Raw genomic sequence first — 13,320 nt, 5'->3', positions numbered from 1 at the left:
TCCTCTGCTCCCTCCACTAACTCTTTATAAAAGCCCAAATGTATCCTGTTGTTACTCTTCCTCTTTCCTCTTTGCTTTTCTTTGGGTCATGTGTGCCTTACCATCTTCCATTCTGTTCTACTACAGCAGGCGTTTTGCTCCTCATTTCCTCTTCCCCTGTCTCTTAAAAAATTGTTAGTGGTTCTTTTATACTTACAACAAAGCTGTAGACGTGTTTACTCTATGTCTGTGTAGCCTGGTGGGTATATGATGGATACCTCAAACTTTTAACAGGGCTGGGCAGATTTGGATTTGTTCTCCACATCTGTAGTCTTGCTGTCTCAATAGATAGATATAACCTCATTCTCCTGAAATGCAGTTGATCTTGACTCCTGTTTCTTACATACTCTATGTTTAGCTCATTTGCAAATCCTGTTTGTGGGTACCTTCACAAAAGCTAGCACCGCAGCATCCTGAGCGCGTTACCACACAATCTAAACCATGGCTATCGCCTTGTTTCCTGTACTTGTTCCTCATTTGGTCTTCCTGAACTGCGGTCTGCACAGCCAAGGTGAACCTTTCTCATCCATGAATAAAGTCATCTAACTGTGGGTTCAGAGTACTCTGAAGACTTTGAACCTTAGAGTAACAGCCAGAGCTGGCATGCTAGGTCCCAGTGTCCAGTGTGGTCCAGCCTGATGCCTCTTTGACCCCACTTTCCCTTTCCCAGCACCCCTGCCATGCTGGCCTTTTTACTTGCCTGTGCACGTGCCACGTGTGTTCGTGGTGCAGGCTGGTCATGCTCGCTCTTCCTTGTGCTTGGAAACCTCTGATAGCCTTATGGTTCCCTGGCTCACTTGCCACAGGTCCCCGTTTAGACCTGTTCAGTCCTCTTCAGTGAGGACTCCCTGTATGACACTATCCCATTCCTCCGTCCCGTTAATTTATAGCTTCTATCCTCCTCCACAGACAGGAGTTGTATATTTGTCTGTTTGACCATCCCTTGGAAAGGAAACTTTGTGCCCTGGTGTGTGCTGGGTCTGACAGGTACTCAGCAAACCTTTGTCATACCAAGGAGTCACTGCCTAAAAGAGGCCTTGGCAGATAAAGATGGAGTCACCGTTGATGAAGGGAGATCCTTTAAGGAAGTCAGAGTTTGAGGAGCACAGCGGGGGGCTGGAACTCTTTCAAGGCTCTCCTCTGTTATGAATTTGGTCGCTGCAACAGCATTAACAGGAAAGGGCTGCTTTTGGAACCATGGGTTTAAGTATTGCTTGTCATTTGTACCAACTCGAGGCATGGAAATACAATTTGATCCACCAAAGCCCAATTTCCACATTCACAGAATGGGAACTGAGGTTCTTCTTACTTAGGTTCGATTGCAGAATTTAACAATGCCTATGATATAAAGAGAACCTGGTAATTGGTTGCTAAATTATCTGAAAATCATGTGTGTTTATGTAAGAACAACATCAAACAGATAAAAACAAAAGTTTCAGAACTTGCTAAAACCTTGGGCGAGAAGAGAGATTTCTAAATGCACACAGTCCAATGGGGAGCTCACGCACTGGAATTGCAGGCTTCGTGAGAGTAATCATTTTCCTGTGTCCATCCTCTCTGTGGTCAGCCAGTGTTCCGGGATAAGCAGAGCAGGCGTGGTGGATGCCTGCTTCTTTTGTTCTAGGATTTTCTTCTGTGAAACACATCTTGTTTCCCACTGGATTTTTATGGTTACTGGTTCAACCCCATCAGAGTAATAAAGTGACCTTTAAAATAAATAATGATTAAGGAATGACATTTTTAGAAGTTTCCTAGCCCAGCCTTACAACCCAATACCGAAATTGTATTACCTCCTCCAAATAAGTCAGATCTTAATCACTCGTTCAGTTTATTTTGCTTGGTTTGGTTTTTAGCATACAGTCGTGGGTTTTGTTGTAACATTTTCACTTATGTTACTGAACTGACCGGTAGGTCACCTTCCCCACAGGGGAGGCCATACCAGGGAGTCGGATCCCACATGGACCTGTTTGCACATGGGAAACAGCTTTCTAAACTTACATTTGTTCTTGACTCTGTCCAGGAGATGTACGCGTAAGGAGCCGAGCAGGATTTGAACCAGAAAGAAGAGGTTCGCATCCATATATTGACTTCCGTGTCTTTCACTGTACGTATTTCTCTCATGTTCTCAAAACTAAAATTTTGGTCTGCATAGCATTTAATTTTCTCATGGAGAAAGAATACAGGGGGAGAAGAAAATGCTATATTGTATTCGGAGGTTTTAAAAACATAAGTCCATAAATTATACTGTATTTTTAAATAACGTTGACAAGTAGAGATAATTAGATGAGGGTAATGATTAGAACTTTGTGTTTTGAATCAGTGTCTCATGTAATCCAGGCTAGCCTCGTACTCACTGTGTAGCCCAGACTGGCCTTGAACTTGTGATCTTTCTGTCTCTACCTCCCTCTTAAGTGTTAGATTATAGATGTGAGCTACTGGTCTTTGAGGTGCTGGAGATCAGACCTAAGGCCTCGTGCATGCCAACAAGTACTCCACCAACTGAGCCGCATTTCCAGCTTACGTAGGTTTTAGGTGTCTTTGTTACTAGTTTCCTATATTTTGTGAGGCAACATCAACATATTTTATGCAAATAACATTTTGTGATAATATTTCAGAAGTTGAATGAAGTGTCATCTTTTTGTCTTATTTAAAAATACTGATAGAATAACATTTTAAAAACAAACATTGTGTGTGTAGATCATGATGGAGAGAAAGGGGAATAGAAAACAAGCGATACAGCTCTTAACACTGAATGTGTTAAATCTAGTTTTGGACTTGTTCGGCTTTTGGTAAATGTTTGGTAACATAAATTAACACTCTGAAAAATGAAGGCAAACTTGACAGAACATCAGAGACATCCTGAATAACTCAGATCATACATGAGGTGGAGAGGTGAGCCTGGCATTGTGAGTCACCTCTCCCTGGAGGCTCATGTGCTGATTCTGAGAAGGGGATAAGAAGGTGATCAGGGCTCCTACTGGACACTTACTGTCAAAGAAGCAGAAACGGGTCTTTACAGCCTGCCGGGCTAGCAAGGGGTGAGGGAGCAGCTGGTAATGCAGCTGTGTTTAAGTGAAACCCCAGGGCACTTCGTCAGGTTAGGAATGAATCCAAACTTTGAAATGTCTCAGGCACTGCTTATGCGAAGGTGGTTGCAGTCTGAAAGAGTTAGTGCTTTTCAGTCTTGTACACCCAGTAAGAGTTACACTGGGGCTGCCTTGCAGGATCGCTTCTTCCTACAGTCACAAATGACTCAAAACTACTTGTCATAGAACAGCCACCTGCCACCCATTAAAATGCAGGTCAGAAAGTACTTTAAGCCTAAAGCAGAGTGACATCGAAACAAAAGCATGCTCAGGTGATTCGTAATGTAACTGTGAAAACCAAGGTCAAGAGAAAATGGCAAAAGTAGTAAGAGAGGCAAGGGGGCAAGTGCCAGTTTGCCCGTGTCGAAACCTTTGGACTTCCTTTGTGTCTGCCCTCTCCACCCGGAGCAGCAGCTGTGTGGGGGGCACTTGCCCAAGGCAGCCAGCCCCCTTGGCTTCTGGGCATCCTGAGGCTGGGGTAGCAGGGCTGTTCAGACAAGAGAATGACAGGAGGAGCTGTGAGGCAGGGATCTACTGAGCAAAGGAACCAAGAAGCTCAGAGAAAAGAAAGGCCTGCGTGTGAAGTGCTAGGAAAAGTAAGTCAAAGCAGAGGAAACGGGATACACTTGCATTTATTCTCAAGGCCAGCACAGTCTTGGTACCACCTGCATGGGTATGAAAGAACAGTTACAGCCAAATCACGCCCGTGTAAGACAAAGCGTTCCAAAGAGCATGTCAGGTTAATATGTAATGTATTGGAAGACTGGTAGAACTCTCAGTGAGATTGCTTTAAGCACTGAAGGAAGTCAGTGTGATTTATTACATTAATAAGAGTAGAGAAAAAAGTTACGGGTAGTCAGTGTAAAGAGATCTACAAGGAAAAGTGTCTATAGGACTGGGCTTCCCTGCTCCTTCCCAGAACTGAGCAGTGTAACCAGTTTCAGCAGAAAACAGCCTTCTGTTGAGTTATTGCCTGCACTTGCTTTTCTTCTTCTTTTTTTTAATAAAAAGAAATACATTTACTTAGGAGCATTCAGAATGTCAACAAAACAGCTGCATTTTTTTTTGCAATTACAGATTGGTATTCAGTTAACAGAACAATTATCTTCATATGAGTTGCCTCAGAGACAACTGAAGATGAACCCCCCTCAAAAAAAAAACAAAAACAAAAACAAAAAACCTGCCATCCCCATATATAACTAATTTGTACTGTTTACCAGCAAGATCCTGCTTTAAGCTTCCATGCCAATTTACAACCCCAGACTGTACCAGGCAAGGTTAGTGGCTATCGAAAATACCACCAGGACGGGGTATCTAAAGACACATTCGGTAGTGTGTTAACTGTACAAAAAAAGACACTGTACAGTTTAAAAGCAAATCTTACACATCCTGACATTCCAGTTTTTTTCTTCAAAAGGAGTGAGTTGTCTACAGGGGGGCTAAATGCTTTATAAAACAAACAAAAAAAAACCAACAAAAACCTGTGCTAGAACCAACTTATTCATCATCTTCTTCATCTTCATCCTTTTCTTCCTCCTCCTCATCTTCCTCTTCCTTCTTTTCCTTGGTCTTTTCTGCCTTGACCACCCCCGTTTCCGCTGCATCGGGTTTTCCTTTAGCTCTGTAAGCAGCAGTGTCCTCTCCGTGCTTCTCCTTCCACGTGGCAGCCTTCCTTCTGTAGGACAGCTTGTGGTCTGCGGCAGGGCTGTCCCACATCTCTCCAGTTTCTCTGCAGCATCACCAGTGGACAAGCCAGGGCGTTCTCCTTTGATTTTTGGGTAATACTCAGAACAGAACAAGAAGACCACTGAAGGAGGCCTCTTGGGTGCATTGGGGTCCTTGGACTTCTTTCTGGTCTCCCCTTTGTGGGGGACGTAGGTTTTCATTTCTCTCTCATGACAGCCTTGTCAGCCTTTGCCATGTCTTCAGATTTCCCCTTTCTCCAGCAGACACGGTCTCCCACCTTTCTGAGCACTTCTTCCAGAACTCTGAGAAGTTGACAGAAGTTGAAGGGTGCTTCAGGTGCTTCTGAGGACATTCTTGTTTGTTGGTGGCACTAAAAGATTTTATTATTGACTGACACTCCAGTAAGAATGTTGCATTTGCTTTTAAAAAGGTTTTTCTTTCTTTTTGCTTTATAAAATTACTTTGCTTGGTTCCATTTTTATGGTCTGAAGTTTGAACAGCTTTAAAACTATCGGCTGTTTAAAATCTTTGAGGAATCTGCTGTGAAATCCTCCAATCTGCAGACCTTTGGAGACATCTGTCTCTGATGCATTGGCTTAGGGGTCTTCTCTCTCATACACCCCCAGAGTTTCACTAAATTTAATAAAAAGAGAGGATTTGGGAAATAAGATTTCTATAAATGATGTTGGAAGTTTCAGATAGGTGACAAAATGGTAAAGTTTGGCGGGGAAGGGAATAGTAGGAAAGTCCTATATCACTAGGAGCCAGGAAGAATTAACACAAAATCTAAAACTGAGCGAAGAAGATTGAATGAGCTGCTGGTGCAGATGAGCTTACAGGAGTTACGGTTTGCCAGGTTGGATGATGTGTGAAGTGTAAAACCCTAGGCCTGCCTGTATGTTCCACCAAGCCTTAACTTCCACAGCCTTCAGGGCTAGCCATGACTGTCCAGGGCACTTCCTTGTAGAGTGTGTCGTCTCTTCATGCAAGGTGGAAATACCTGGCTTATTTCTGTGGAGGCAAAATTGTTCTCCATGTCTGCTCCTTGTGAAGTGCCGTCCTACTCACACACATGGCTGCCTGCTCCTTCTCTTCCTGGGATCTTGGACTTGGTAAAGGCACCTGCCCGTAATTGACTTTGCAGTGTAGGTTTGAACCTTCAGGGATACTCAAACCTGTTCAAAGATGGTAATACTTTTCTCATACATGTATAGTTTAAAATAATACTACTTTTGCAATGACACAAAAACACGCATGCTGAAATAAAGTTAACTGGATTACTTAAGTTCTGCATGTAGGTGTATTGCAGTCATCACAGCTAGAATTTTCTTTCTGCGACTCAGCCCATTTTTCTGTGCACCTCCTTGCTTTTGTCCTAACTCTTTTAGTTTCCCTGCTGCAAAATTCTTGTCTGGTTTTTCCCTTCTCTAGTAAAATTTAGCCCATTATTAAGTCCTATGTGTTTCTGTGTTCTTAAGTTACAGTCATGCTTATCTCCCCTCTGTCCTCCTTGAACCTTCATTAACTACCAGCTTGTAGTTCTCCTGGGATTTTTCTAACTTCCCCTGTTAGGAGTTCTGCCTTCCGTGTTCTCTGCTTAGCACCCAGGATCAGGTCTTCTCAACAGGGAGAAGGTAAGATACAGCAAAGAATCACTGGCAGGCTAAAGATGACACAGCCTGCTAGCAGAGCTTGGGAGCCGGACTAGGCTGTATATTTTATATTCTCTGTGCTGGGCCTCCATCTGCTGATTGCTTTTCAGGTGCCATGGCTAGTTTTAATCCGTAGATTACATATTTTCTTCAGTGTTGAGTATATTTCTTTATTAGATCTTCCTAGAAATGAGACATCCAGACATGGCAGCATTGAGCTTTTCTTCTGTGTTTGGCTCACTATAAACCCTGTGTGATTTCACATTCTGCAGGTTAATTCTCCTGGCAGCCAGTTGAAGCCAGATAGCTACCATTGGAGGAATGATTAGAGGCGCTGTGGTCTTAAAGAAGAACCTCTATGTTAATCTTACGTAGATAGCACTTTTCCCTGCCAGGAGCTTTTGTGTCTTGACTTACCTCTTATCATAATCTTACTTTCATAGTAGGATTTGCCATAGGCCTTCCTACCCAGCACTTTTTTACTCTAAAGAGACTTTTTAGCTGGGTATGGTGGCTTATGTCTATGATCCCAGAACTGAGGAAATAAATGAGGCCAGTCTAGGTTACATAGCAAGGCCCTGCCTCAAAAATAAATCTTCCTGAGGTAGAAAAAAAAAGAAAATCAATTAATGGCATACACCATTAGCAATTGAGAGGTAGAGGCAGAAAGTTCAGGGGTTCAAGGCCAGCTTCAGGAAATGCTGAAAAAGGATACACTGGGCTGTAAGAGACACTGCCTCACCTCCACTCTGTCCCCAATAGAGGAAAGAAAATCAGCTGAGCACAGAAGCTTATTAACTATAATAAATAATCAGCCTTACTAAACAAAGTCCTTTCAACTTAGAAAGTTCGGCAGTGAACTAAGACACACGGAGGAGTTACAGTTGCTCCAGACGCAGTGCGGTAATAGGCGTGAAGAACTCTCAGCATCTCTCCTGTCATATTTCACCACCACAGCTAGAAGTGTACACAAAAGGGATAATCAGGTATAGGTTCATGCAGAGGAATTCACATTTGCCTGGCTTGTGGTACTAATACCCCAAGTGATGGTGCTACTGAATCATTTAGAGATAAAAATGTGATATAATGAAACTAGACCTTTACATAAAGTCATAGGCTTGTATTCAGATTGTGAATTTGCTAATTAAGTTACATTTTAACTTAATTACAGTTATTTATAAAGAATTGGGAGAATTTAAATTTGGAGACATTTTGAAGTCTTTTTTTCCTCATGGCCACTCAGCAGAGTGATCTTCATGACCGAAGTTCTCTGCCAAGACATGCTTGCCAGAAAGCTGGAGTCTGTGCAGTAAGGCCAGCCTGGCTCCTCCGATGTCGGGGTCGGCTTTCCTGGCTGAAGTCTGAATTTTTAGGTAGAAATTTGAACTTTTAGTAACGTCATGTCAAAATTTAAAAATCTCCCTCAGATACCTCTCACTAGAGGTTTTCCGAAGCAGTCTTTGCACTTTATGAACTTTTTCTTTTGTCTTGCCTGTTGTAGCTCAAAAGCTATTATATGTATTTGCATAAGTTTAAGAAAAGGCATCTTTCATGAGGGAGTCATTATTGACATTGGAAGAGAGTATAGGGAGGGGACTGTGCGGCCGGCATCAGTGCTGGGCTAACGGGCTCTAACGTGACCTCCTGGCTTGTCCTCAGCCCGCTTGTATAATTGTGACAGTGTCCCCCTCTTCGGGTGTTTTCAGGTTTCTGCTTACAAAACAAACAAGCAACCCCCCCCCCCACCCAGAGATACCAAGAAGAAAGCTGATTTTTGTTTCCTTCTGACTTCAGTAGGCTGCAGCTGAAGTCCCAAGTAACCTACAGAGGTTTTATTTTCCCCGTGTTCTATTGGCTGTATATAGCTGGTCTCTTAAATTAATTGGACATGATAATATAATTGAATTCCATGTTGGTTTGTGTTTGTGTGTCAAGTACATGTCTCAGTACAGTGCTCGCCCTATGAGCTTGAGTTTGGATCCTTAGTAACCCTGGTAAAGAGCAAAGTGTGTGAGAGCCAAGTCTCAGGTCCTATAACTAAGGACGTGGAGACAAGATGACCCTGGGGCTTGCGGCTCAGCCATTGGGGTAAATGGGTGATGTCTAAGTTCAGCAAGAGACCCTATCTCAAAAATAGGGTCGGAAGGGCTAGGGCTGTAGTGTAATGGTAGTGTGTGCCTCACATGTGTGAGGCCCTATGTTTAACATCACCACTACCAAACATAAAACAAGAAAAGTGGAGAGCCACTGAGAATGGCATTTGGCCTCAATGTCTGGCCTACACACACACACACACACACACACACACACACACACACACACACACACACACACACACGCACACACACACACACACACACACACACACACACACACACACGGGGGCGGGCAGAGAAGCATGTACACACACATATACCAGATAGGTAACCCTTTGTTTGCTTGAAATTCAGCCATCCTTTCCTTTGTTCCTTAAGAATTATAGGTGAGGATGTAGCTCCTTAGTAGAACTATTGCTGGCATGCACAAGGCCCTAGTTTTGTTTCCTAGTACCTCAAATAATACTGTTACAATCCTGTACTACTTAGACTCTGGCATGCTCGTTAAATCGTAATGGAAGTTGTCAGCTTGACTGTTCTCTCCTTGGGATTTGCCAAAGCCCATTGACGTCAGCAGACAGAAGATGTGGCTTCTGCAGCGTCTGGAAGATGTAACACATGGGTTGCTTCTTTACTGTTTCACGTCTACACAAATGCAGTTATTTTCATTTCTTTTCTCTTGCCGCACAGTGGTGTTTCAGCCCATACAAATGTGTTTTGTCCACTCTCTCAGACTCCGTTCAGTTTCCTTAAGTACCTGTCTTCACCCGTGCTGGGGCAGCAGGGGAACCAGGGTATTTGCATTGCATCCTCAAAGCTCTTAGCTTTAGGTTGTCTGTTTGTTTGTTTGTTTGTTCCTCCTCTCCAGCAGCTCTGGTTCATGATAGATACTGAAAATATTTTGATTGCATTGAATTGACTGGAGCTATGTGTCTCCTCCAATTAGAGTGATAGGGTTTTATTGACAGTCCCCCAAAGATAATCTTTATTCGCTTCACCCATGTTCAGGCTACTTGCTGCTGTCCGTTTGATTCAAGCCTTTTACATTGTCTTTATTACAACTGCCTGTGGAAACATACAAAGCTCTTCCCCATAATCCCTCAGGTATATTGGCTTTGGGTTGTTTCCTGTCATCATAACAAGGCTGTATCAGGCTTAGACTGTTTGCTTCATACTTACATGACATGAGAAACATCTGTGTCTGTGTGTGCCTTGAGCTTTGCAGCGTGAATTGGGCTGGTTCCATGCACAGCAGCTGTCGGAGAGCATCCCTGTATTTAGCAGCTGCTGGTTCTCTCTACCTCTTAAGGGCCGATGTTTGACTGGCACTTTCCTCACTAGCTGTCCGTCTGTCTGTCTTTGCTCTCCCCTTCACTTTCCCACTGCCCATCACTACCTCCTGTTCACTAGCTAGTTTGTTTTGACGACTGATTGGTCTGCTAAGGTGTCTCTCCATTCTGTCATTAGTTTCTTACTCAGACATGAGCATCCAGCCTGTACTTGCAGCTGTGCCGTTACAGACCCAGCCCATACTTTGTCTAAAGATTCTATTAAATTAGTTGACTCCCACATATTTGTCTTGAAATCACACCTGCTTCTTTCAGAGACAGCATTTCTTGAATCCACAGAGCTGTCACCTGAAACAAGGCTGGCAAGATTGGTGTATTGGTAAAGGTCCTTGTCAATACCCAGGACCCACGTGGTGGTAGGAGAGGACTAACTTCCTTCAAGTATGGCACATGACAGCACATACATGCACGCATACACAGACATGCGTACACATACACATACACACACATGCATACACACATGCATGCACACACACACTTGTACACACATACACACACACACACACACACGAATACACACAGGCAAACTGTGTCCTTTTTTCCTGCCAGTGGCCCGGGTTCCTACTCTATTAGTAGTAGTCCCTTACCCCTGGTTCTCGTGGAGATGAGCACTACCATGTAGATGATTGGGAAATGTCACTCTAGTTTCCAGAATGTTCTCAGACACCTGCATTTAAGAACCATTGGTGTTCATTGCTTTGTTCCAGACTTGGCAGAAGTGAGTATTGAAGACATTTTTGATAACTTCATTGCATAAACTAGAATGACTGATATGGAGTGGACCTTAATCAGTGTTGTGGTAGCTGATCTTCTGCACTCTGCAGAACTGGGGAAGTTGAAATTCACCCTGATGCAATTTTGGAACCATTCTTTGAAGGACGCAGGCACTAAAGCTCTGTGTTTCCTTCCTCTTCTCTCCCAGCTCATGAATAGGGAATTAAGAATCTCATGTGTACATACTTAAGTTTAAGGCCTGAACATTAAATAACTTATGTTCCCGCCTGAGACATGAAGATACCTAATCCATAGCAAGAACAATCTTGTCTCAAAGAGTCTGCATCTCTTATTTAATCATTGAATCATCAGAATGAACATCAGCTCTGTGAGGCTGGGTTGTAAGGATTGCTTGAGGGGATAATACTGGTGATGTGTTTAATTCTTACTGGAGCTGATCTCTTTGGAGACTGTGAGGGGCTCACTTTATCTTCATATTAAAGCTTATACTGGGTGTTCAGTTTAAAGTCCCGAGACTGTTCTGAAGTCTTGCAAATGTGCAGTTAGCTCTGTAGTGCTTGCATACACTGTGGTTCTCAGTACTAAATACGTAACCATGAAAAAGAAATCTGGTCCTAAAAATTGAACGTGTCAAGTGTGTGTTTAAAGTATCTCATGTTTGTAACCATCACTTTAACATAGCATGATTTATACTTTATAATGACTGCGTGCTTGCTTCTTTCCAGAACTGTGTAGGCGTTCTGCATGCTCTCTCATTTGGTCTCTGCCATCAGTCCTCAGCGGCCGGTTTTACTGATAAAGAACTGAGGACCAGTTAGAGACTTGAAACAGCCTGCTTCCTGTCACAGAGCTAGCAACAGAGCAGGATTCAGACTCGGACGAGTCTTATTCTAAGCCTGTCTTTCCCCACCCTGCCACCCTGCCTCCATTCTCAGCCAGGCAGCTAAAGACCATCACTCAGAGCAACCTAGAGCAGTGTTTCCCCATCTGGTCGTACATGCTAATTCTAAAAATTCTTCTTAAACAACTTGTCCCATGGATGTAGGATAAATGTGATTTACTCATTAAAAAACAAATAACAAGCCGGGCGTTGGTGGCACACGCCTTTAATCCCAACACTCGGGAGGCAGAGGCAGGCGGATCTCTGTGAGTTTGAGGCCAGCCTGGTCTACAAGAGCTAGTTCCAGGACAGCCTCCAAAAGCCTCGGAGAAACCCTGCCTCAAAAATAAAAACAAAAAACAAACAAACAAAAGAAACAAATAACAGACTTTTAGATGTGGCTTTTACATAACTTTTTTTCGCGGGGGGAGTAAGGGAAAGTTAGAATACAGAAAGTATTCAGAATTTTTATTCAGTCTTTGTTCAACATAGTATGAACCTAGACTAGAGCTAAAACCTTAAAACTTAGCTATAAATATGAAGAACTGAGCAGTAATTTCTCACAGTAATTCCTAAATGTGTCTGGATTTGTGTGCAGAGCCAGTGGATACAGGGCGCCCCCTTGTGGATGACTAAAGCAGTGGTCCGTTGCAGGAGCCAAGGGCCTCTGTGAAGGGCATTTCTAATCTAATAGCTGTGTTCTTTTGGGTGTGGCTTGGGTAGGTAGTAGAGAAGTATCAGCTGGAGGGTCAGGAGCTCACTGTAGCCCATCTATAGCCCTTTTCTCTTCCTGGGATTGTGTTTCCTCGGCACGTTCTAACATGATGAGGGGGGAACACATCATATTTTTGTAAAAATCACCTGCTGTCCTCCGCTTTACTTTTTGGTTCAGTGTCCATGTTTGTTAGCTTTGGTGTGCTGGTTGGTCTGTTTGGGGCTACAACATGGGGTAGTGGTGCTTTTATCATGTCTGATAATGGCATGAACTAACTTCCTATACCAGTGGCTCTCTAAACTGTATCAGAGTGTGGCTAACCATGACAGCCAGAACAAGCCTGGGAAGCCAGCAGTCCAAGCTTGATGACGACTGAGCTTTAATAAGCTAAGTCTAATCTGCTGTCTCTTGTGCTGTGAATGAATGATGACTCACTTGGGGCTACAGAACGAGCTCATCTGAGTATTGGTAACAGGGTTGGAGTTGTGTATAATTTGGCCAGAGGGTGAGCTTTTTAGTAATTATCCAAATGAAGGGTGCTGGATCCTTTCCCATTCCTGAATGCCACCTCTTTCACACAATCCTTATGCTACTATTCATTCAGCCTGAAGTCTCCCTCTTCAGTGGCATTAGGTTTAATTAGGTTGCAAGAAAAGCTGACTGTAGCCTCCCCAACTTAACCCTTATTCATTGCCCCAGAAAATGTCTCTATCAGAGTTGTCAATGTAAAGACTTCAATTCTAGTCACTATAGAGACAGTGTGTGTGTGTGTGTGTCAGAGATAGACAGAGCGAGACAGAGATAGGTGTATGTGTGTGGTGTGTGTAGTATGTATATTGTGTGATATGTAGTATGTGTGTGTGTGTGTGAGTGTGTGCATGTAAGTGTGTGTGCACACACGCGTGTGACATCCAGGGGGGTAAGAGGGTGATCGAGCAAGTAGAAAATGCACATTTCCAACTCTGTTGGAGTGATGAGTGTTTTATTATTGATTTACAGTCCCCGAACCATTTATTAGATTGTATTTTAGAAACTCTCCCAGGACAGTTCTAGAAACTTCTTTAGTTCGCTTACAGAAGTCT

The 13,320-nt window shown here is 43.2% G+C and overlaps 1 protein-coding gene across 2 annotated transcripts in view; it reads left to right on the top strand.

Moving 5' to 3' along the window:
* Pde7a (phosphodiesterase 7A) overlaps window positions 1–13,320 on the top strand; it is a 95,316-nt gene that overhangs the window by 60,315 nt on the left and 21,681 nt on the right. For both annotated transcript variants that reach the window (XR_005875240.1, XM_005066213.4), the window contains exon 3: window positions 2,060–2,143. Coding sequence is in view for 1 of the 2 variants with exons in the window: in XM_005066213.4 (XP_005066270.1) it covers window positions 2,060–2,143 (84 nt within the window). In the remaining variant the exon portion in view is untranslated. The remainder of the gene's footprint in view (window positions 1–2,059; window positions 2,144–13,320) is intronic.

This window comes from Mesocricetus auratus, unplaced genomic scaffold (genome assembly GCF_017639785.1).
Source record: "Mesocricetus auratus isolate SY011 unplaced genomic scaffold, BCM_Maur_2.0 Super-Scaffold_6730, whole genome shotgun sequence".
Classification (NCBI taxonomy): Eukaryota; Metazoa; Chordata; class Mammalia; order Rodentia; family Cricetidae; genus Mesocricetus; species Mesocricetus auratus.
The sequence above is the reverse complement of the archived record's forward strand: the minus strand, read 5'-3'. Positions and strand labels throughout refer to the sequence as shown.